Source organism: Diospyros lotus, chromosome 15 (genome assembly GCF_014633365.1).
Source record: "Diospyros lotus cultivar Yz01 chromosome 15, ASM1463336v1, whole genome shotgun sequence".
Lineage (NCBI taxonomy): Eukaryota > Viridiplantae > Streptophyta > Magnoliopsida > Ericales > Ebenaceae > Diospyros > Diospyros lotus.
The window spans coordinates 33,196,036-33,221,739 of record NC_068352.1 but is presented as its reverse complement, the minus strand read 5'-3'; the positions used below and the strand labels follow the sequence as shown (position 1 = coordinate 33,221,739).

At 35.8% G+C, this 25,704-nt stretch overlaps 2 protein-coding genes across 3 annotated transcripts; one reads left to right on the top strand and one right to left on the bottom strand.

The window, feature by feature from the left end:
• The first annotated feature begins 1,455 nt into the window (after positions 1–1,455).
• On the top strand, positions 1,456–3,342 carry LOC127792177 (protein IQ-DOMAIN 10-like). Its single transcript, XM_052322574.1, has 5 exons — positions 1,456–1,728; positions 1,868–2,059; positions 2,252–2,479; positions 2,640–2,753; positions 2,842–3,342. The coding sequence occupies exons 1-5, from the start codon at positions 1,654–1,656 to the stop codon at positions 3,112–3,114; spliced, it is 882 nt and encodes a 293-aa protein (XP_052178534.1). The 5' UTR covers positions 1,456–1,653; the 3' UTR covers positions 3,115–3,342.
• Positions 3,343–5,008: 1,666 nt separating this feature from the next.
• Positions 5,009–7,942, bottom strand: LOC127792176 (transcription factor TCP4-like). 2 transcript variants are annotated; one of them, XR_008021093.1, is made up of 2 exons: positions 5,476–7,942; positions 5,009–5,373 (listed from the first exon to the last, which is right to left on the bottom strand). XR_008021093.1 is itself a non-coding variant. In XM_052322572.1 (2 exons), exon 1 carries the CDS (start codon positions 6,783–6,785, stop codon positions 5,655–5,657), a length of 1,131 nt encoding a protein of 376 aa, XP_052178532.1. In that variant the 5' UTR covers positions 6,786–7,936; the 3' UTR covers positions 5,009–5,373; positions 5,612–5,654. The 2 variants fall into 2 exon arrangements, 1 of the variants encoding a protein (XP_052178532.1); XM_052322572.1 differs by having other exon boundaries at positions 5,612–7,936.
• Positions 7,943–25,704: the final 17,762 nt, after the last annotated feature.

Below are 25,704 nucleotides of genomic sequence, written 5' to 3'. Positions count from 1 at the left end.
GTTTGTCTATTCCTTTGTTTTGCTTGTTTGTTTTGCACAATCTCTTGGTTTCCTTGAATGATCAGTCATTTTCTAGCGTAATACATTTTGATATGACACATGTCTTGAAACTTTATATCTAAGTCAATGTCTAACACGAGAATATATAAGATTTAAGTAAAATGAGAATATATCACGACTTTCACTGACTCTGTAATATGTCTATATATATATATATATATATAAACACGAATTTCAAGAGTCAGATACACTGTTTATGATTTACTGTTACTATATTCTCCTCTTACATTGAGATTGAGTTGATCGTTAGAAATTATATTGAGGGATCGAACTCTTCTCTTACAAATCGAGTAAATTTTGGACAAATACAAAAACGAGAACAATTAATGGATGCACTCAAACTTTTAGACAATCTAGTGCTGATTGCCCTAACATTCATCATCAAGTTTTTCCTTAATTTTTCCTTTTCAATCCTGAAACCATTTTCTTTCTTGTAATAATTAGGCAAGTTTAGGTAGTGTGAGCCCATGCTTTGGTGGCCCATGAACATCGTTTGTTATTGTATCGCTATGAGCCCAAAAGCCTCTCCCTTAATATTCCATCTAATTGTGATATATCATATCATTGTGTTATCCTGTTAGTGTCATATTATAGTTTAATTGCATTATATTACATACATAAATTAAAATTACACCAAAATCCTTTATACGATAAGATAGTATTTCTTAAAATGAGTAAAATAAAATTATAATATTTTTTAAATCAAAATATGAAATGTTCAAGATAATACTATAAAATATTTCAGATAAAAAGTCACATCACTTCTTCTTTTCATTGGAGGTATTAGATAAATTTAATAAATATAATAGAAAGCACTTTTATCTTAAATATTTTTCATATTCTAATTTTTTTTACCCATATCTTAATTAACAAATATTACATAAAAAAATAATTCATTAGTCAAAATAAACTAATCTCATAGTTTCAAATAACCAATCACATCACATACCGAAATTTTGGTTATGAATGGTCTCCGAAAAACTAATAAAATCCGAAATTCTAGTTGTGAAGCTATGGAACATGCTAAACACACTACTACTATAATAATTTGGATACAAAGTATTGGGAGTGCTTCACTGAACATTGAACCAATGTTACTTATTTACATGCACCAAATCACAATTAAATTAAAATTTAAAAAATTATCCCAACAATCAATCATCATACTTTGAGAATAGAAACATTTTACCAAAATTGTAAGATTATTTTCAGCCATGACACCCTTGAATTCACCAAATTTAGTTGGGAAGTCGGTCAAAAATTCCAGTACTTTGTCAATTCTGCAGCTCTCTTGGTGTCTTCTCCCCCCGCCCCCTTGATGACGACTCACCAACTCTTCCTTTCTTTCTCTCCTGTGTTTCTTCCATGTTTACTAGTACCCATTATCATCATCAACTCACTCCATTATCATTCATAGCTTGCTTACTTCTCTTCCCTGGTGATGACTCATGCTTTTTAGCTTCATTTTTTCTGTCAAAATCTCTGGCCATCATGAACTTCAATTGATTCTTCATTGTTCGTCATATTGCATGAACATTGTTTGCTCAATTATCATTGCGTAAACTTTTGTACTTGGTTGAAGGATTCTTCCAAATGGGTTCAGGAAATTGGTTCAAGGCCATAGTTGGTCTCAAGAAAGCGAAGGACAAGCGGTCCAAGCAAGCAAAGGTAAAAGAGTCGCCGTAAATCACCCATTTTAAAGTGTATAGAAATGGCTGAAGGGCTAGAATCCATAGAACTAACCCCGACTAGTGAGGGATCATATTGCTTCTGTTCTGTCTGTTGAATTCCTTTAATATATATCTAGGTACACTCGGCTAACAAGAAGTCAAATGAGTTGAACTCGAGTCATGTTATGAACTCGAGTCATCTTACCGGGCCAGATTCATCGAGTAGCCCAGTGGATGGAGCGTCCGGCAGTGAAAAGGCGGCTGTTCTTCGCCGGCTGGTGGAGGAAATTGCGGCTATGCGCATTCAAGCTGCGTTTCGGGCACACGTGGTTGGTGTATCTTGACTGCAAGATGATCCTAGTTTCAGCCCTTCCATCAGTTTTCTCTCTCATTTTTCTATTCTCTGTTGTCTGAGCATCTACTCGAATTTAATTTATCCCATTATCGTGAAACCATGGACAGAGACATTGAGATCAGAATCCATGAAGTTTCTATGTTTGTGTCTATGGATGATGTTGCAGGAAAGACGAGCTGTGCAGAGTCTGAAGGGGGCTGTGAAATTTCAGGGTATGATAGAAGCTCACACTGCTAGAAAGCAGGCATCTGCCACGCTGAGCCACATCCATTTTTGGAGCAACATACAGGCTCAGATTCGAGCCCGCCGCATGTGCATGGTCACCGAGGGCCAATTAAGGCAAAAGAAGCTTGAAAATCAGCTCAAACTGGAGGCAAAGCTTCGTCAGATCGAGGTTAAAAGAAGATAATAATAGAATACGGAAGATTTCTTCTTCCTTGAACTAAAATGATAAATGAGTCAAATGGGTTTCTTCTTCTTCTTCTTCTAGTTTTGGGTCTCCAAATCAGTAGAAATGCTTCCAAAACCAGCTAATTTTAGAACTTGCCGAACAGGAGGAATGGTGTGGGGGAGCAGAAACAATGGAGGAAATCATCTCCAGGATACACCAGAGAGAAGAAGCAGCCGTAAAGCGCGAGCGAGCCATGGCTTATGCTTTCTCCCACCAGGTATTAACTAACAACTATAGGTTCCACTTTCCACCCAATACATGGCTTCTAACTGGAATTTCACCGGTTGGCTAAACCTACCTTGCAGTGGAGGGCCAACTCCGGCCAGTACTTTGGCCAGGCCTATTACGATCTCGGCAAAGAAAGCTGGGGGTGGAGCTGGAAGGAGCGGTGGATAGCTGTTCGCCCATGGGAGACCCGGGTTCACGCCCAGCCTATCGCCTCAAACAAGGCTCGAAACAAGAGCTGGAGGAAGGGGGCAAAATCTACAGACCCACAAGTCACGAAAATCCTGGTTTCAGTTCAACCCAATTCGTCTAATGGGGGAGCAACTACCAAGCAAGCTCCCACACTCTGTTGAAGCAAAAGACGAGCATATGAGAACAGCGTTTTAACGGTGGCTATTGTGTTTTATTTATTGTTCATGTTCTATACAAAGAAAGATTGTTTCATATGTTGTGAACTGCCTGCACAATAAAAGCCAGTCACCATACTGGGGGACTGTAAATTGTTTGTTCTTCATACTCAATTCCACAGAATGACAGAATTCACTGCTTGTGTGGTATCCAACATATAATAACATCGGAACTTCGGGTTGTAATGCAGTCAAAATGTACACGAACCATGGTAATGATGAAGCTTAGAAGGTAACTTCAATGGTAGAATCAACATGACAGCGACCAATCTTTTACAAAGAAAATGATCCCGTAACATCGCCACTCGTGTTTACTTAAAATGATTAAATTTAAATAAGATCAAGCGGCTACCAACTCCTAATCCAGAATATTTTAATCAGATCAAGCAGCTCAGACACTTGGATGCTCAGATGTTCGGATTGAACAATAATTGATTCGTAGAAAAACCATTTAAAACTTCACAAACAGACAGTTTGATCATGAATAGCTGCTGCCCCACCAAGCCACCAGAATTGTATTTGCTCCAAGAAAAAAACAAGCAACATCAGGGGGCAACTAAATGTGGGGAACCATTGATTGCAAAGGTTTCTCCAAATTTTTGCTGCAGACATTATTGGATCGTTGTGCTCAACAAAATTGCATAAAACATGATGGCTTTTCGAGCAGCTCAAGTAAGCCACACAGTAAGTACCAACAACCACTAAGCAATTGTCGCTGTCGCCACTGAAGCCAAGTGTTTTTATTTATTTAGCATTTTGTAAGAAAGAAACTCCAGCTAGACCAATGCTTAATCATGCAGAGATTTAAAAGGGGAGGGGACCATGGATTGATTGCCTAGTACACCTACTTTAGTTTTATCCTACTGTGTATTCCTACTTTCCATAATTGAGCTTCTCTAGTGTTCATCCTTTTCACCTATACAAGGTTGTCAAATTCCTCCTGTGGCTGCAACTCCACTTAACTACAACCAATCTTTTCTATCTGTATTAACGTACCACTCAATAACCTGAACTTCGTTCTAGGCTAAATTGCCTGACCAACCACCAAAATCTCAATGCCTTTTGCATCATAATACACCTTAGAATTAGATGGCAACCCTTTTGGAAGCTATCATCAACCGGGTCAGCATTACCATTTCTGAGTTTCTTCTAACTTTACTGGGATATGCTATAGGATTAGTACAGTCATCAAGGTTTGGCTCTGCCTTCTCTCACAAAAGGTGTCCATCTCTAAAGCTTTCTTAATGCAAAGTTGTTTAAATATATATAATGAGGATACCTAAAGTAGGCCTATAAAGGTCTAATGAGGCTTTTTAAGTAACAGGTTATGTTCTGGAAGTGGGAAAGATGACGGAGATTTGAATTGTGAAAAACTAACTAGCTACTGCTCTTACATTCTCTCACCATGGCTACTGTTCATGAAAATTGACCCCTCTTTCAATGCTCCCAGAAACTGAGCACGATAGCGATCTAAGAAATCAACCATTCTCTTTCATTTTTTTTTTTTAAATTTCAAAGGATCAAGGAAGCAGGTGAAGCACGTGAAATGTTCCACTAACAACCAGTAAAGCAACAAATCATGCAGAAAGAGAGATCTGTCTCATCCACAAGAAAAAATTGACTCAGGGAAGAAGAACCCGTCTGTCTGGTCCCCTTACTTTTCAGCCGAGAAAGTAACATCCAGCTTAATATCAATTTGGAATCATCAATTCATGGGAGTATAGCAACGATATAAGAAATTATAGATACTACTCGGATTCTCTCTCTGTTCCTTCAAAAACAAAGATGGATTCAGCATCATGGAATTGATAGATGGAAGGAAGAAACTTAGAAGCCAACATGAGAATAAATAAGTTCTCTTTTAGTAGAGTTTCAAACAGGACAATCTAGAAACAGTGCAACATAGAAGTTCTAGCAAACCAACATAGAATTACAAAGTTGAGCTCAAAGAGCACACTTACACAGCCAAGTAGAACATATGCAATGAAAACATAATCGAAAACCGGGATTAAAAAACCTGAATTTCAATCAGATTTCTTCTTCCCAGTGTAGTTGCCGCCATCATTGAACTGACTAGACTGACCAAAATGCATCTCCCTCCTCTCTGTGTTTGTCTCGATCCCCGATTTGATGGCCCGTAGAAGTGTTAAGTACCATATAACTCTTGAGAATTCTGGGCTGCTGCAGTCGAGAATGGATGAAGCCCTGAAAGAGAAGTTCAATGTAACAGTAAACTAGGAGAATAATTAAAATTTTGAATTGAGAAAGTACGGAATTCGAGAATGTTGGGGAAAACAACCCTGATACCGTTTGTTGGGTAATCAGTCAGCTCCAATCCCACTTGTTAAGTATGAATTGAATCGGAGTTGTTTCCCCAACAAGAAGGACGAATCCTAATAAGTGGTATTAGAGCGATGATCGACGGGTGTATTGAAGGGCTGACCTGAGAGAGAGGGAGGGAGGCAAAAGGAAGGTCTAGAGGTCAATCAATGGCGAGAATCAGAGGAAGCAGAGGACGGCTTGTCGGAAACACCGTCGTGCTCCTCTTCTTCACCCTGAATTCGTGCTGGAATGTGAAACCCGCCGCCGACGGAGGCAAAGCCAATCCCCGGAAGCGATGATGGATAGATGGGAAGCGAAAGGTTTTGGTGGGTGGCGGCGGCAATGGAAGACGGGTCTATCCAAGCACGAACAGACTGGGTGTTACTGGACTGAAGGGGTCCCCTCTGTGAAAAAAACTGGTTTTGGCTGATTAATGACGGCGGAGGCGGCGAGTTGAAGAGGAATCCGCCGCCGCCGCCAATACCGGCGTCTCCACCGCCGTTCCACGCGACCATTCTCTGGATCCGCCCGATCTCCGCGGCCTGGTGCTCGGGCCAGCCCGACCCGTCGTAACCCAGCGGGGCGGGTCCAGAGAAAATGGTTCGGTTCTCAGCGTGATGATGCGTTGCGCTCTGTTGTTGCTGCTGCTGCTGCTGCTGGTGGTGGTGGTGGTGGAGAAGAATCGGGTCCGGAAAGGATTGAAGCGAGAGCCTCAGATCTTGGCTCTGGCTCGGCGCGAAGCTGTGGAACTGCATAGCCGAGGAATTCGGCTCCCCCGAATTAGCGCCCATCGGGAAGAACGACTTGATTGTATCGGCTATGGCGTCGGAGTCCAACGACGGCGGCAAGAAGCTGGCGCTGTTCTCGCTGAGCTGGTTCTGAATCTCCTCGCCCATCATAGGATTCGTCGAGGACGAGCCGCCGGCAAACTGGTTGGACTGAGGCGGTGGTTGTTCCTGCTCGAGATTGGCATTCGTCGTGGTCGTCGGCTGCCACGGAGGCAGCTCGTCAAGCTCGTCGATGGCGGCCCTGGCCTTTTTAATGAGCCAGTCGACGGCCTTGCTGGGGCGGTCGTAGCCAAGTCGGTCCTGGACGTCGTAGAACTGAATGGCGGTGTGAGCCGAGAGCCGGACGCGTCGGTCCCTCGGCCCCTTCGCGGTGCAGACCTTGCTGTGGCGGTCTTTCCGGCCGGTAGAGCGCACAATGTGGCCGCCTTGGACTTCGACGATCTCGCCGGCGGCGGCGTGCCTCAGGCCCAGTCTTGACGAGGTTGTCTGGTGGTGAGTATCTCCCATTCTGCCTCGCACATGTTCGACGTTTTGCCCCGCGGAAGAAAACGACGGCAAAAAAGGGCGTTTCTTTGGTGGCTGCTGATTTTGTGAATCCAATCTCCCAAACAACAGTTCTGGCTCCTCTTCCTCTTCTACATGGACTTGGTTCTGGTTCTGGTTCTGGTTCTGGTTCGGATGTTGATGTTGGGGATGAAGATGAAGATGGTGATGATTTCTCCGAGGATCCAGAGTCAGACCCTTGTTTTGCTTTTCCTGTTCCAGCTTTAGTGAGTCGTTTCCACAAGGCTCGCCCTTTGCTGCTGCCAGCACTGTGAAACCTGAAACTTGTTGCGCTTCTGCCTCTGCCTCTCCCAAAAGGCCCTGCCATTCAACCCTCCAAATTCCATCCCCTGATCTTGAAATCCAAACCTAGCCAGCCCCCTGAAAAGCCTAACCCACACCACCCAGCCCTAACTCATCTCTCTTTTCTATTCTATTCTATTCTTCTTCTTCTTCTCCTCCTCCTCTTCCTCCTCCTTTTCAGACCTACTAGGTTCTATAACCAAAATTTACACAGACAAATTGGGGATATATGGGGGGTAATACCCCAAAACTTCTCAACAAGGGTTGTTCCACTGGATTTCCTCCAATTCTTTCATATTCATATTTTGGGGGTCTTCCAGAGAGAGAGAGAGAGAGAGGTGCTTGGAAGGGAAGTAAATATATAGAGTGGGGGGAGAGGGGGGGAATGGAAAATAGAAAATGGAAGAAAACGGGAATACTTTATTTGGCCTATTGGAAGGTCTTGACGCCACTGATAAGAGTGACAGTGTTTGGGGTCAGACAGGAGATTAAAAGATCTTTTATGATCTCATCCGTGCCCCCTCTGCGGCTTCTGCAGCTGCCTCTATCTGTTCCTCTCTTTCTTTCTTGTACTAGTAACTAGACAAACACAAATACCAAGCAAGCAAAAACCCACCCCTTTTTTTTTACTTTTTTCTTGAAGAAGAAGAAGCAGCGGCAGCGGCAGCAGCAGCAGCTCCAGAGCCAGAGCTAGCAGAGTAGCAAACTTTGAAGTTAAAACCCAGCTGGGTCTATCTTTGCTTTTTCTCTGATTTGGCTGTTTGCAGATTTTACGATGGCTTTTACTTCTTAGTTACAAGTTAAAAACCGTTGGGTGAGAGAGAGAGAGAGAGAGAGAGAGCCCAAAAGGAGTGTCTGAATGGATGCTTTCATAGATAGGGAGATAGATCCTTCATATGGCCACCACCACTACCCCATCTTGAAAGCGATCTCTTACAGCTTTTCTGGTTTCTCTCTTAGCTTTTCTCTCCCTTTCCTCTCTCTCTCTCTCTCTCTCTCTCTTTCTTTATTGCTTCACTTAAAAGACACAAACATATCATCCCGTCCCTCCCCTCCCCTCTTATTTCCCTCTCTCCCACCCAAACCCAAACCCAACCCCATCCCACCTTTTTCTGCTTTGTTGGGTTACACTGCTTCGCATCTCAAACCCCCCATCCCCTTTTCCTTTTTTAACCTTTTCCTCGGGCTTTATGCATAACACAATTAGTGAAACTGTTTTCAGATAAATTTTGATGTCGCTTTTGGGTAACCTCTCTTTGTCTTGGTGGGGTGGGTATATTTATGAAATCTTTTCAAGTTTAACGAATAGAATGTTAATAATCTTGTTAGTCAAGTCTAGACAGAACCATGAATGACACGTGGATGCAAAAGGGACAGCACATTCAAATTTTGGTTCCCCTAATTTTATAATTTTTTTTTTTGTATAATCACTTATATTTCGCTTATTATTTCGATTACATCTATACATTTATATTTTTTAATTAATTTAATATTTAAATTTTAATTTTTTTATTTAATAATTCAAATTTTTTGTTGTTTCAATTACATCAACGTACTTATATTTTTAAGTCAATTTAATCTCTATACATTGATGTGTAAAAAAGAATTAAATTGATTTATCTCACTTTACTTTTTATTTATACATCAAAATATAAGGATTAAATTGATTTAAAAATATAAATATATGAGTATAATTAAAATAACAAAAAATTTGAATTATCACAAAAAAAAATCAAAACATAACAGTTAAATTGACCCGAAAATATAGATTCGAGAATGTAATTCAAACAACGAAAAATTCGAGTATTAATATAAAAAAAAAACATAAAAATATAAGAACAAAAATATAAATTTACCCCTGAGTTTAATACTAAATTTTTTAAAGGGTGTTCAACAATGTGTTGTAAAATTAATGCACATTTAAAAATTTGAGTCGAAATGTAATATTTTATTATAGATACCTTTCCTTTTCTGTGTGAGCAGGGGGGGGGGGGGGGCGGGGCTTTGTGGCTAACATGGTAATTTTGGCATGGAGATGCTGTGAGTTTCTTTAATTAGAAGCTTGCTATCTGGTGCTCAAACGTCAAACCCCATGAATCAACCATGTTTGGATGTCTAGGACACATTACCTCCTGTATGATAAACGGTAGACAAATGGATGAGAAGATTCACAAAAAACTTGGTGAATTGAGCCCATCAAAAGGCATTGCTAGCCACCAATCCTACATTTCCTTGGGTTTCTTAAAACTTGCATTGGACGAAAAGAGTTGGGTTTGCTCCCAATTGTGTGGCACAGTGGGTCAAACTGCCTGCCCTCATTTCCATTTTACCATTCATGCGCCCTTGTTTTCGTGCCTTCCACTTCATGCCATTCAAGGTATGCTTCCTACTCCTTTTTCTTATTTTCAACCTTTTCCCCCACACCTCTATAAATTAGAGTTGTTAATCACAGTCTGAGTAAGATCCGAGGTTTGAATCCACGTCTAATCACTTGATTTATTACGAATTTTTTTTGATAATTTTTAATTTAATTATGTTTTGAGAATTGTTTTAATTTATGTCTAATATTTTAAAATCGATTACAATTATATCCTAATTTGATTTGGTATGTGTCTTTGTTGACGTGATGAAATAAGCTGGCATGGTGATATGTCTTAATACTAACTCATCAAGCTAATCCATTCAATGCATTTAAGACAACGTCGTTTTGAAACCCTAAATCCCAATTTCTTTATGTTACAAACAAAGCAATGTGATGAAAAGACACCGACTTCTCTCAAATGGATTAGGTTTAGGGCTTGTGCAGTTGGAAGGATATTGGCAACAACGGTGGTTGGATTACCCCAATCCAAATTAGGCACCAAAGCTTAACGAGGTCCTTCTCGATGAGGTGGTGTAACATGTATTTAGGATAAAGAAATTTAGTTGAAAACACGTTGGTGGCAATGACGACTGAGTTAGCTATGTCCAAATTGGGTACCAAGGCGATGAGGTTGCATAACCTCTATTTGGGATGAAGAAATCTAATTGGGAACACGTCGACGACAACAGTAGAATTATGTGGCACAATAGGTCAAACTAGCTGCCTTTATTTCTATTTTAGCATTCATCTAGGTTTGTTTTCATGCTTCCACATTATAACATTCAAGGTATGCTTACTACTACTTTTGCAATCTTATCAGGTTTGCTATTTTGAACCTTTCCTCTATCCCTATAAATTAGGGTTGTTAATCAATCAAGTCTGACTCATACTCGATCAACTCATTTTAAATTTGTGAGAATTGAATCTATTATAAATAGATTTAGACCTAAACTCATTAACTTCAAATTTGTTTATTAAACGGGACAAGTTTAGGCATATTTGTTGAATTAAAAATCATATCTCTAGTTTTTTGAAAAATCAAAGGCCAAACGATCGAGGTTTATGGATCGTCTTTCTGCTACCACCTCTTGGTTTCTTTGCCATCACCAATCGCCTTGGACCATATTAAAAAGTTAAGAAACCTCTTTAATTTATTTGTTATTAAGATTTAAACTTTTTTTTTAAGACAAGGGTACACATAGACTTTTATATATAATATATTAATTATTATTTATAATAAATCTATTGAATTCAGGCTCGATTCTAATTTTAAAAAAAATAAGAAAGTCGAGCACGTGTCGAGTTATGAATTTTAGAGAGAATATAACTATTTTGATAGAAAATTATATATTGATCGAGAACCTTTCAAATTCTCACACTAAAAAGAATAATTGATATGATTTATATTTTATAATAAAATTGATATTTAAAGTAACCCAAGAACATATATTATTTGATTCGTATATATTAAAAAATTTGAATCTACCTTAATTATAAAAAATTAATATCTCACAATTCTAATTAACTAGCATTAATAATATCGGTCTTTATTAAATAAATAAAATATTTTAAAATATAATATATTTATTAATAAAAATAAAATATATTAAATATATCTTAATAAATGTTTATAAATTTATTATTATTATTTTTTTTATAGGAGAGAAATGAAATGATAATTAAATTATCAAGTGGGTTTTCAAGGCCCCCAGGAATTGGAAAAGACAAGGTTTCCCCATCGGCCAAATCAGATGGGTTGTTGACACCTGTCACGCGTGTCTTGTCTTGTCAGTTTCGTAAATATTCGCATCTCTGAGCCCCTTTCTGTGAGCCAACAATAAGGGTGTCGCGTTGGAATGTCCCACCAATTTCGATTAGTTGTTGCTAACGAAAGCGATGCAACGCCGTTTTAATTTCTACTGACACTGCCCACCCCAAATACCCGAAATACCCCTCAATTGGAAGTGAATTTTTCAACGTATACAATACTTTTTTTATTTTATTTTATTTTTATCTCACAAAAGTGCCATAAAACTGTGGTAGAGTTAGGTTCTTAAATTAGGAGCAGAAGTCTAAGCCTATATATTAAATTGATATTATTTAATTTCATTTATTTTTATTTTAAAAAATACATATTAAAGAATATAATAATTTATGTATATCATCAAAGATAATTTTAGAAGTTTAAGGGAGGGAGGAATTGCACACCCTTACTAACAATGTAGTTAGTTCGAGGAAAATTCTTGAACGATAACTTATAATAGATGTTTGGGATCAATTATTATAGTTATGTTTTAATATCAGTACCTATAAATATCGGTGTTTAAATTAATGTGGCAAGTTAAAAGGTAAATTTATTGCTAGAAGACAACAATAAAACTAGAAATCAAGTTCCACGTGGATTGTTTTGAATGTCCAACTTTAAATGCATATAAATTGTATTTGTATCTGAATTTATCTAATAATGCATTAGGGAGAAATGTCACTCGCTCGTGAAATTAGTCGGGCGAAACTCGGACACTCTAAATAAATAATAAAAAAAATGCATGATTAATTCCCTCATCTTCCAACGTAGTTAGTAGAATAAAAAAGAAGAATAAATATAAAGAACATTGTTTTGTTTCTTTGTTTACTTGTTGGGACCTTGACCTTTATATAAGATAAGAGAGCCAAGATAGTTAATGGTTATCTTTGAGATTTTTAGGCTCACTTACTTAAGTTGGAGGTGGAGTTTGTCAAACAAGATAGAAATGTCACTAGGTTCAAATTCTTTTGAAGATAAATTAAGGTAGGATATTTGAAATTATTTTGGATATTCCTGATTTACTAATCTTGAATTAGAGACGAATTTATAATGTTAAATAGAGATGATGTTAGATTTGAATTTTTTAAAAGTAAAACGAGTCGAGATAGTCAGAATTATTTTTAAGAATATCAGACTAAGATATCTCCAATCATATCGATAAGGATCCAATTTTATGAAATTAAGATCCGAAAGTTGAATTTTATGAATTTATCTTTTAATTCAAAGATGAACAAGAGAACAGGGATCATCTCCCTCAACTGCCTGGTAATGGAGTTAAGTGATAGAATAAGATTAATTGTTTGTGAGAAGACAAATTGACTCACAGTTGTGACTAAGAGAATTTAACAACGACATGGTCTTCTTATGACTATGGTAGAACTAATAATTAATTAATTAAACTAAAATAATCCGAATTTTTTATATGTGCTCTCTGTCGCTATCAAATATCTTTTTAGCAAGGCTTAATTACACATTAAACAATTTGATCAAAAGCCTTTCATTTAATGATCTCGTACAACGACAGGTAACACACGATTGCATGCAATTAAAAAAAAAGAAAAAAGAAAAGAAGCCCCCTGCCCTGCCCTGCCCTGCCCTGCCCTGCATGCAAAATATTATATTTTATTTGCAATCATTAGGTTGCGTGATGCTAATGGCATTGGTCCCATGTAATTGCATGTTCTTCACTTGCAATCAACCATCCAGCCTCTTCTTTTCATCTTCTTATTGTATTCGTTTGGATTTGGATGGCACGTTTAAAAAAAGTGGCATAATATGTGGACGTAATCTGAAAATTAATTGAATTAGATAACAATGTTCGAGTTTTGGATTGGATCGGTTCAGGTCGATTGGTCCAATTTTGGATTGGCTAAAATTTGGTTCCATCTTTGGTTCATATTTTTATTTCAATCGATTTTTAGGATAGTTTAGTTTGGGGTCGTTTGAAGACAAAAAAAATTGGATAAAAATAAATAATATTTATTGTGTTTAAGAAAGTGACTCCAAACTTAAGATAGATTCAAGAAATCAAAAAATGAAAGGTCAAGGGGCCTTCTTGATAAAAGTGTCACTTAGATACTCTCCGGGAGGCCTTTTTTGGCTACCCTCGGAAGACTTTTCCAAAAGCTTCTCTCAATTTAAGAATATGTCAAGCTCACATTTAATATCAAATTCTTAAGAATCTTAGTTCTAATTAAGTTTTTGGTCTAAAATCTTAATCTCGATCGTGATCAATTAATTCAATCAAAGACCGATAAGTTTGAATTGAATGAATACTCCTGCAATTAGGGGATTGAGTCCACTGTCAAGCTCATATTTAATATCAAATTCTTAAGAATCTTAGTTCTAATTAAGTTTTTGGTCTAAAATCTTAATCTCGATCGTGATCAATTAATTCAATCAAAGACCGATAAGTTTGAATTGAATGAATACTCCTGCAATTAGAGGATTGAGTCCACTGTCAAGCTCACATTTAATATCAAATTCTTAAGAATCTTAGTTCTAATTAAGTTTTTGGTTTAAAATCTTAATCTCGATCGTGATCAATTAATTCAATCAAAGACCGATAAGTTTGAATTGAATGAATACTCCTGCAATTAGGGGATTGAGTCCACTGATCAATTGATAAGATTGGTCATTCTAGAGTTCAAAAATTTGGGTGATTAATTAATGAAGTAACTAAAGACACATTCATTCTTGTAAGAAAAGCTAATTAATGAAATAATGTAGTTTAGAATGGTCTTAATCAATTTCAATTGTTAACTCAAGCCTGTCTTTCTGCTTTTTCTTTTAAACTTATATATGATCTCGTGTTTTGAATGGAAAAGAAGCTAAGTTTGTCACTAGTTAAGAACCTTTGTAATTATATTTATAAATATATTAATGTAATTAAAATATAATTTTATTATATAAGTATTTGTTTGGTTTGATTTAGAGGCATGTGTGGGCATGTCTGTACAAGTTTGTCGAATGGGGTGACCACTTATAAGTATTCTTAATTCACATTAGTATGAGATTCGTTCTCTCAATATAAGATGGAATCAAAATATAATTGTATTTAACATAAAATATTATTTGTTTGATCAACCGAGTCTTCCTTTGTTCTTGTTCAACCATTTTGTTCTCAAAAGGGTGTAAACTAATGGACAAATTGAGGTTATTGCATTTAAGAGTCGACTGTTTTTTTGAAAGAATAAGAGTTGAGGTTTCCCTGAACTCTCATAAATTAAAATCTTTTACAAATAGTATAGTGCTGAGGGTGTTAAGCTCGATAACAAAACTGATGAGGGTGTTGAGTTTAGGGGATCCTTGTCACCCCAACTCAAATGAAATTAAAAATACTTTTCTCTTTTATAAAAAAAAATTGGCATCTTAAATGTTCCAACACACATGGTTTTGTCTTCGAAAAGGCATTGGAGGAGAGAGTCGGCTTTTTACTAAATGATATGCCACAACTCAAACTTTATTGATGTAGGATTGTCCCTCTTAATTATGAGCTTCCCAATCACGAATAGATTATTCTTATAAATAAGCCGGTATAAGATTTTAAGATTAATATATATCCAATATTGAGTAAAAAATCATCAATAATAAATAAAAAAACTAATATAACTCAGTGATATAAAAGTCAACATTTTAGAAATCGTGTTGGGAATTACAAGACTTACAACCACGATACAAATTTATCTTAGATTGTGTCGAGAAACCTCACTAAATATGTAAATAGATTTAGTCGTAGAGCGAACGAAGATGGATAATTTTTTATTTTTTTTAATCTATAATACTATGAGCAATATAGCATTAGGGATCGCGAATGTGAAAATGAAGTGTGGTAATAAATAGTAAGAGGTGCAAGAGGTGATAGGTACCTGGCTTTTGGTACTTGTGGAGGTTTGGTCATAAGAGTCTAAATAGTGGTAAGATGCCAAAAACAAATTTATTGTATTTTCTTCAGCTTCTGTCTCTCAAATAATAGTGCATTGTGGCTTTAAGTGTATGTACATTTGGCTAGAGGAATGCAATTGGTCTAGATTGAATCAAATTAGAACTAAAAAAACTTTTAATTTGAAGATCGAAGACTAAATTGGTTACTTAGTGGATGAAGCTGACATGGTCTGGTCTAAAACAATCCAATAATTTAATTTTGTTTTAGCTTAATATATACTGGAAGAGTGGCTCGAATTATGCACATAAAAAAATTAAAAAATTAAATAAAACTCAGTGTTAACTTTTTAAAGCAAAATTTAAATATAATAAGTCTTAGTATAATGGTAAAATTGTTTGAGCAATTAATAATTATTTAGAGATCAAGAATTTAAATTTTATTAATATAATTAATTTTAATCCTTTAAATAAAAAATATAAATGGTATTTTAGAAAAACATTTTATTAACATAGATTCAACTCTAAGAGTAGCACAGACGGTCTGTTGCATGTGTTCGGGAGTTTAATATATTGTAAGATTGTATGTTTGATTCTATATCTGTATGGTACTATGCAATCGTCTGTATTTATTTTAAAGATTCGACCTCAGATTGTGACTTGTGGTGAATCTGTTTATACACTCAAACTAAGTCAAGACAGACTATAAATTTTAGAGAGAGTAAAATAATTTAGATCAAAATTGTGGCTCGAATTTCTCACATTACAAAAGAAAAAAAAAATAGAGATTTATAGTATCAAAATATGTGTTTGCTTATAATATATATATATATACACTAATAATATATACATTAATCCAAACAAAATTAATAGAAACTGAGACATTGTTTTGACATACTCATACATGAGCCGTGAGGGAGTGGGTGGGTACCTAGCTTTAACTTCATTTTTAATGGCTGCCGAGGAGTTGGTACAAATTGAAGGCCGCCATGAGAGGGCTGCTTCCTGCTTGCACCTCTTCGTTGGCAACCCCATCTACTCACACAGCAATGCTTGCCAACAAGCAATGGCGCAAACTCCCATGTAACCATATAGGCTGGAGTTACTAACAATATATGCTGGAGTTACTCCTTAGCTAACGGCAAACCTATATATTGTTGCTCCCCTTTATTTTTATGTTTGTATTTTTCAATTTTTTTTTGTTATTTTAATTATATTATTAAATTTATACTTTTGAATCAATTTAATATTTATATTTTATTTTTTTATGATAATTTAAACTTTTTATTGTTTCAGTTACATCTATATACCTATATTTCGAGTTAATTTAACTCATATACCTTGTCGTATTAAAAAAATATATGAGTTTAAAAATATACCTTTGATGTGTTAAAAATATATTTTTTACTTATTTTATTTTATTTTTTTAATACATCAAAATATATGAGTTAAATTAACTTGAAAATATAGGTAAGATAGTGTAATCGAAATAAAAAAAATTCAAATGATCATAAAAAAAAAACATAAAATACAAGTCAAAAATATGGATTTAGCTCATTTCAATTTGATATTTATATATGATATATTCTATCATAATATTTTATATTTTATATTATATTAATATACATATACCAAACATTGATGTATAATATTATCACAAATATTAAATTTAAATAGCATTGCCAATATGAGGCCCCAAGTCGTCCATCAAGACAAAGCATTCATTCAAATGTCTCCCCAATTTTGCGACTTTTTATCCTTCCTACGCTATCTTCCACATGCTTGGTCTCTTCTTCCACCCACCGGCTTTGCCTTTGTAAGTTCAATGTGAAAGTAATTTTTTTTTTTATCTTTTTCATAAATAAGAATTTTATTATACGAAAACTCATAAAAACGTCTACATTTTAATGATAAATATATATTCGGAGGATCATAATAAAAGACTAAATAAACGAATAAAAGAAAATTATCTAAATAAATAAATAAGAAAAAACTAACTCTCAATCATTATCCGATAAACTTTTCTAAGAATTTAAAGATTTTTTATATAAATGTCAATATTAATGATATAGACACCCAATTGCTCATTTAAAAAATTCCAGAAGGTCACAATTGCAAGCGGGAAAGTAAATTTCATCCTTACTCCAAATGATGTTGGGTTGTTGTTACAATTTTTTTTTTTTTTTTTGTGGTTTGTTGTTACATTGATATAACATAATTTAATATATTAACGTACGATTGTCGTTTTAAATATCAAAATTGAGGGTAATTATTTCCCTAGTCATAAAAAATGAAAAAAAGTTACCAAATTACAACCAAACATGGCCCAAATCATTCGGACAAGTTTAACATTGTTCGAACAAAAAACATTAAAGGGAAAGGGACCATAAATGTTTATGTTTAGGCATATTTATGAAGATTGGCGCAGCCTACACAGAGGTACAGCCAGCTCCGTCCCTACCATTTAGCTCTCTACCTTAGCTTAGACTTTTTTCTTTTTCTTTTTTTCCCTTAGGACTTTTTCCAAGTAAGAGCCTAAATTTTAATTTTTGTAAGGCTTACATATACACGCACACGCGAGCAATGATAGGGTTTGTGATCCTAGATGAAATTACAAACATACCCCTCTCGATAGGGCTCCCTAAAAGTAGCACATGGTTAAGAACACTTCAAGCCTGGGTTAAGACTAATGGGCACCATGAACCATAGGTCTTAAGGCCCAAATCCAACTTAAGGGATACCAAGCCCAAGTTAAATAAGTGGCTTGAAAGTCGAGTCTAATAACTTAGACCAACGCCATTTCTCGATCTACATATTCAAATCCAACTTGCAAGTAACATGATCATGGTCACGGTCACGTATCAAACCTATATCTGATCACTCATGTTGTATGATCAATACCGTCCACCTATTTAATAGTGCACATATATAAAGATTTATTCTCATGAGTGTCACATACCTAATTAATAGTATAATTATTGCATCATTTTATCTCAAGTTTTGTGATTAATTGACTTAATCATTAGAAGACTTACCGAAAGATAAAGCCATGTCCTCCTTTTATAAGTTGAGCCAATTTTAGACAAGTTCGGAATTGAGAACAATTAGAAACAACTCGCAACTAAGGAATAGACAAACCTAGTGATGATCGGCTCCAAAACATTATCAATACATATAGTTATTTAGTTATTGCTAAAATTTAAGTGTCAAGTACTAAGGCTTAGTTTGGCTAGGTTTTTTTTTAATAGCGTTTAAGCTGGGTAGTGTTTAAATTGTGTAATAGCGTTTAATCTGGATAGCAGTTAAGTTGATAACATGTTTGGATAAATATGCTTTTAAACTATTAGTGTAAAGTTATGTGTTTGGTTTGTAAAAGCTGATAAGCTGTTAGAATTTAACAAAAAGACTAAAATAGACATGATATTGAATAATGCAAATAAAATTCAAAAAATACAATTTAAAAAAAATAAATTAATGTCTAGCTAAAATACTTATAGTTAATAAATTATAAAAAAAATTAAATATATATTATTACATATGTTATATCAAACTAAATATATATTATTACATATTATATATATATACACATATATACACAGTGAAGAAGAAGGCCGGCAATGGAGAAGTAGATGGGCGACGGCGCATGAGGGGACGACGACGGCGCAGGAGGCGATCGCGAGAGGAGGCGATGCGACGGCGCTGGTCGGCTTGCGGCGGCGAATCTGGAAGCAGAGGCGGCGATGGCGGTAACGGGACTGAGGCAACTTGCGGCGGCCAAACTGGGCTTGCGATGGCGATGAAGGAGCCGGCTTGCGACGACCGATCTGGGCGACGACGACTATAGGAGGAGCTGGAGGCGATGGCGAGGCGGATGGCGACGGGCGACAGTGGCGGTGTGGGAAATTCGTTACGTTGAAGAAGAAGGATATGAGTTGGAATTTGATGATTTGGTTGAGGATAGATTGGTAATTTCGATGGTCAACGCAGCTTTTTCTCCACCAGCGATTTGCAAAAGCTGAGGGGGAGGAGCTTTTGAAAAAGCTATTCAAATAGCATTTAAGCTATAAAGCGTTTAAGCTATTTAGGTTTACCAAACACTTAATTTAAAAAGCTGGACAGCAGAAAAGCTATACTAATAGCTTATAAGCGGTCAAATCGCTTTGCCAAACGAAGCCTAAGTTTTCCCCGACTTTTTAACTTCTTTTGCTAAGTACCTTTTATTTTCTCTGCTTTTGTTACAAAAAATTTCATTAATTTTTTTCTTTTCTCATATGACCAAACTATCTTTATCTCTATCTCATGCATTTTATTTATTTTTTTATAAGGGTCCTCTAACTATATTAAGAATAATTGTATTTTAATTTTAATTTTTATATGGTCATAAGATTAAGCGATAATTTAATTCGAACTTGATCAGTATCAATTAATTTTTAAAAAATTAAACCTAAAATCAAAATGAAATGATAGAAAGTTATGAGCTTTAGGAGTTGTAGTATGTCTGTGGCTGCAATTTCTCAGTAAAAAGTTATGATCTTTGTGTGACTGCTGCGACTTCTTCTTCTTCTTTACCATACTTTGCAGTTCCTTTCGTGATGCGCCGCCCCATTAGGCAGCCATATATAGTTGGCACTTGTCTCGTGCATCACCATATATTGTGATGACGTTGGGGAAGATTATTATTACGTTCACCTCTAAATTTTTGTAAAGTTTTGACGATCACGTTAGTGCGTAAATAAATTTTAGTAAATTTTTGAGATTAGATATGTTTATTTATTGGGTTTTCGATCATTATATAAATTAAGTTTGTAATCATTGTTGCTCAAATACAATAATAAATTTATTGATAAAAAACGTCGTCGTTAAACCGATTGAGGCCTATAAAAAAGATAACAATCAGATGGTGCATAAAAGATTCCGTGCAAATATTTTTGTTAAGTGAGCTTGCTTATATTAATTAAGTTTTGATAATTAATAAAAAGAAATTTTGTAATATATAATTATAGTATTTTGGTGATTAACAAAAAGAGAATTTTTATTAAATATATTAGTTATAGTATCAAATTATTTTTGATTAATTTATAAAATATTTTTATAGCATATGTATTATCAAAAATATTTTTTTAATATATTTTAGATTAATTTATAAAATATTTTTTTATATAGTGTATGTATTTTAAAAAATATTATTTTTCATTAAAATTATTTTTCAAAAAATTTCTAAAATGTATAAAAAATAATTTTACGAAATTTAGACTAAAAAAATTAATTTTTCACTATTGCTGCAGTACTGCTATAGTGACGCTACAATGCCCCTAATGGTTAGAATTTTGACCGTTGCTATAGTACACATTAACGTTGCTACAGTGAACTTATTCGTTGCTACGATGCCGCTTCAGTATTTTTTAAAATGCTTATAAATAGTTTCAAATTCATTTTGGAAAGCATCCATTACTCATATTGTTTATCCAAAACACTCAAAAGCTCTCAAGTTAATTTTCAAGCAATCCGAGACTTTCAAAACATTATTGCACATCCACTAAAGAGTCACAAGACAAAAGGAGAAATGTTCTTCAAGTCTTCTACGACAAATCCGAACTTCTCCATTTGAGGTTATAAATTTATTTATATTATTTATATTTCATTTGCCTTGTATAATTTGTTCTCAATTACTTATTTGTGTCCAAATGTGAACAAATTAGTTGCAAACATTTAAATTATCATAAGATGATTGTATAGGTTTCTTAAAACAGTTAAAATCTATGTGAATCTAGTTTTCAAGATAAGTTAGGGAAAAAACATTGATGTAGTGATTGTCTAAAATCCGTTATAATCTAAGTGTGTATCTAGTTTTCAAGAAGAGGTAGTGTGGACACCTTAGTGAAATTATTTTAATAGAATCCCAATAGTGATTAGACATTAGGAAAGTGGACTAGGTGTGTGTGAAGACACCGAACCACTATAAATTGTATTGTGCTTCATTATATTTATTTTTGTTATATCTTGTGGCTTACATTAATTATTAATCTCAAACACAATTTATAATATTTATCAAATATATATTCTTAAATAAAATCATTAATCAAGAATATTTATTAAAAGAAAAAACAAATTTAATTACTCAATTCATCCCCCTTTTGAATAGTCATACCCTGAGGGACCAACAATTTCAATGTTTAAATTAGATATTGAAATTTTGCATGTGTAGATTTGTAAATAGTTTCCCTTTATCATATGGGTTTTTAATTTTAGATAATTCTTTATTTGTCAATTAAAAGTTGGGTTTAAAGTAAATGTAGAAAATTCATAATACTCAATTAAACTGTCATATAGCTTCTTTTTTTAAGTAAAATATGATTAATAATAAGTGGAGTTGGTTATATCAATTACTACGCTTATTATCTCGTGCTTTGCTTGTTATCAGGGTGGTATTCTGAAGTATAGATGCATTGCCATATTTGGAGAGTGCAAGTTTTATTCTAGGAGTAACATCACTTTGCCATTTAGGGCTATGTAATCTCCTACTACTAAAATTGAAGAAATGAAATGAATTAAAAAAGTTATCACTAATTTCTTTTTTTGTAACTAAGAATATATAAAATAGAAAATAAAAAAGAATATGCAGGCAACCCGAAACATTCCCCAAGCACAACACAAACAAACAAAGAAAAACTAACTCGAAACAAGACACATAAATAAGGCCTCAAGCATTGAGGCACGCACCCTAACTCCTAAAGAACTCTGCCGAATGCATCTGGAAGGGAGACGCTAGATGTGAACCAAAATCAAATATCCCTTGAGAGACTAGAGAAACTAAAAAGTGGAGAGACGGTTCCAAACCACATTTTGTCAAATGTGTCAACTGAGATTCTGAACACTCATGCCCACGAAAACACCTATTATTATGCTTATGTTATGAGAAATAAACTAATTCTTGAAGCACGAAGCGACGAGCTTTGTAACACTCGAGAATAATTTGAGGATAAAAATGATATTTGATAAAGGGTATAATTGGAATTTTGGAAAAAAAATAAGATTATAGGGCACACTAACACAGCTTTGGACGACCGAATTAGTCAGAGGGAGTACCTCGGACCCTAGATGGCCAAGGAAAATGGTATAGTATCGACAAGTAAAATAAATTATGATTTTTGGTGATGAAGAAAATTGGACCGGGAACAGTTTTCGGTACAGCAAAAAAATACAGCTGCCAATTAGGTTGTAATACCGAATTGTTGCAAACGACTTCCAAAAGTCAACGGAGGGTATCAAGAACTAGTAATCGATGTATAGAACAACTCTTAAGTGGTTTCAGGTTGAATCGAGTGGATTTGAGGTCAAATAAATCAATCGGGCCTAAGTGTAATTTTTTAAAATTATCCGAGGGAGGTCAAAACGGTAATTTTTCGAAAGTTTCAAGGGAGAAATAAGAAGTACTAATATTGAGGGTCTTAATGAGGATGCTAGAAAGATCAGGGGCTTAAAGGCAAGGGCTAAAATGCAAAAGAAAATTTCATGGGGGCCTAACTGTAATTTTCAAAAAATCTGCACGCACATGACAGATCTGGCCGAGATTTTGGCCGAAAAATCCGGTCATTTGGCAGCCTAAGATCGTCAGGGAGTGGCCTAGGGAGGTCTAGGAGGCGTGGGGAAGAAGTTTTAGCTGCAGATCGGCCACGTGGAGGGTCATTTTTGCCTATAAATACCGAGGGCTTTCGGCCGAGTTTGAAGCACAAATCGATCTCGATTTTGGATGATTTTCGAAGCTTGGATAGAGGGCTTTTGGCCTCTAGAAATCAAGGATCATTTTGGGATCGTTTTGAGGCATTTTGGAATGGGTTTGGTGGCCGATCGAGCTCGGCCGAGGGTTAGAGGCGGACCGCCTTCCGCCGTCTGCAACTGGCCATTTGGGCAATTTTTCGATGGCCTTTCGGCCTGATTTTTGTGGCATCGTGATCGACTATTCGAGAGCTTTCGAACGGCACCGGTTTTGTGGCCATCGGAGCAACCGCCGGCGACCAGCTTGAGGTTGAAAATGATGGCGCGTGACTGCCACGCACCAGCCCAAATTGTCCAGCCACTCGCCTGCGCGTGGGAGCGCGTGCCATATAGGTAAATTCCAATTTTTTTTCCAAATTTCTTGAAAAATTATTTTATGAATTATTGTGTAAAAATATTTGAGAAAATAGTTGGGTTGATATTTATTTTGAATTATTAGAAAAGAAAAATAGGAGAAAATAAGGAGATATGAGAAAATTAAGTTTTGATAAATTATTGGGTGATTAGGGTACCTTGCGGCGTGAGGTGAAGCGAGTCGTGTGAAGTGCGAAGAAGGCAAGCAAAACGAGGCAGGCACGCAAATCGAGGTGAACCGCGCTTGTCAATTGGAAATTTCGTCTAGAGGTGAGTGGTTCTACCCGAAAAGACTTTAAGTGACATATGAATGGTTTATTGTGAGTGTTCATCCCTATGGCTTGGTTTATTGTGATGGATTGTCCAAACGGTTATTTACACATGCATTAAATTTTGTACGGTAAATTGCATGCATCGAAATGTTGATTTTAAGATATGCATGTTATGATTTTCGGCATTGGCTTGTTTTGTGTCGTCTATGTGAGACGTGGGTTGTTAACCTGTGGCGTAGCCAGAGTGACAGCACTCAGGATGCGTACCTAGGATCAATGCTGGGTGACCCACTTGGGACGGGGCTGAGACGGACTTCACCCTACGGGACCCAAGTGGCGGGGCTGAGAGTGGACACCACCCTGGGTGTTGGCTCATGTGACGGGGCTGAGAGTAGACACCACCCCGGGTGTTGGCTCATGTGGCGGGGCTATGAGTGGATACCACCCTAGGTTCCTTTGAGCAATAGCATTAATGCCGAGGTGACGTCGATTCCGAGAATAGTGCTGATGTGACACTCTTGGGGCTAGGGTTACGACGAGTTTTGGAATGCTTTTGAGTGGGAGCGTAAAGCCTAACAATGACAATGGGGTGATTCTCGGATTCATATGTCGAGGTTGTCCCTCTTAAGTAGGATCGGTTTGCCAATGGGTCGGTGTGGTCGTGTCGCCTTTAGAGAGATTATATTTTCCCCGGTTAATGGTTAAATGCTGTGTGGGATTCTCTTAGGCTGATGCATGTTAGGATTTATCGATTTTGTATATGATTTTTCATATCTGCATGAAAACGTTTTTGAACTCTCACTTAGATGAATCAGCATCTAATTTGGACTATGTCCCTGGAATATTCAAATGTTCCAGGTGAAAGCAGTGGCGGCAAGGGAAAGAATGTCATCGAGATGTAGCTGCTATGTTTAGTTTTCGTAGGTTTTTGTCTATGATTACGATGTTCAGAGGTTATGTAATATTTTGATATTTTCATGTGAAACATCGATTTGGTTATTGTAAAGGAATTGTCGGTTATATATCATTGAGGTTTCGATCTTGCTTCCGCTGATGTGATTGTTAATACATGTCTTAGTTTATTTATTATTAAATTTTGATATGCTAAGAAGGTACGATCGGGATTGACGGGAAATGATTATGATAAAGGTATATGTATTGAGAGACTTATGTTGTGTGTTTGATGTTGAAAAAATATATATATATATATTCTCGAAATCTCGAGTTAACGCTCGCTTGGGAAAAGTGGGGCGTTACAAGCTTCTTCCCAGAACCATAACACTCATTGATTCCATTTTTGCCTAGGCTAAGCAAAATTGACTTTTTGTTGGAATTTGAGCGAATACTTGTGTACGCACAAGTTAAACTTGATCAGATGGATCATAAATTGAAATTTAACAGCAATGTGCTCACAAGATAATTAGAGAGAGCTCAACGTGAATTTTGAATAGCTCACAGTAGCTTAAGCTAACTCACTCCAGCTCAACTCTAGCTCGGGGGAGTGACACTAGCTGAGTGACGTGTTATCAAGTGATGTGGCAATGACATGTCATTGGGTGATGACATGACAATGTACATGGACCATGTGACTTAACCACGTGCTAACACATGGCAACACATAAGTCTCTCTCTCTCTCTTATAGATGAAAGGTTACCATGATGGGTAGTTATACCAAGTTGGTTATAGGTAATTATGGATGGTTACACCAAGATCACCACGCATTTTTTCACAATAAATTGGTTATGGGTGGTTACTTAGAAGATTCCATGCATCTTTTCTGCAAAGACATGTCCTTTGGAAATGGGTGGCACTCAAATATAAATAAAGCACCACCCATTTCATCCAAGACATCAATTTGAGAGTTTTTTCTTTGTATATTACAAAGTAAAAGGAAATAGAAGAAATTGAAGGATTATAGAAGTATTTTTCTAGTGAGAAGAATAAGAGACTAGCAAAGAAAGCATATTGAGTTGTGAAAGCATTTTGATTGCTACTTATTTAAGTTAGTAGTCAAATTGTCATTAGTGTGGAGTTGTGTTTCTATATCAAATTGATTCTAACATTTGAAAGATAAAGTTATTTATTTTGGAGTTTTAAAGCAAGATTTCTATTCTGTTACTTTATCGATA

Excerpts from the sequence above, each read along its gene's own strand:
- LOC127792176 (XM_052322572.1), bottom strand. The coding sequence starts at position 6,785 with ATGGGAGATACTCACCACCAGACAACCTCGTCAAGACTGGGCCTGAGG.
- LOC127792177 (XM_052322574.1), top strand. The coding sequence starts at position 1,654 with ATGGGTTCAGGAAATTGGTTCAAGGCCATAGTTGGTCTCAAGAAAGCG. Across the intron at positions 1,729-1,867 it reads AGCGGTCCAAGCAAGCAAAG|GTACACTCGGCTAACAAGAA; the intron begins GTAAAAGAGTCG and ends ATATATATCTAG. Across the intron at positions 2,480-2,639 it reads CAAAGCTTCGTCAGATCGAG|GAGGAATGGTGTGGGGGAGC; the intron begins GTTAAAAGAAGA and ends CTTGCCGAACAG.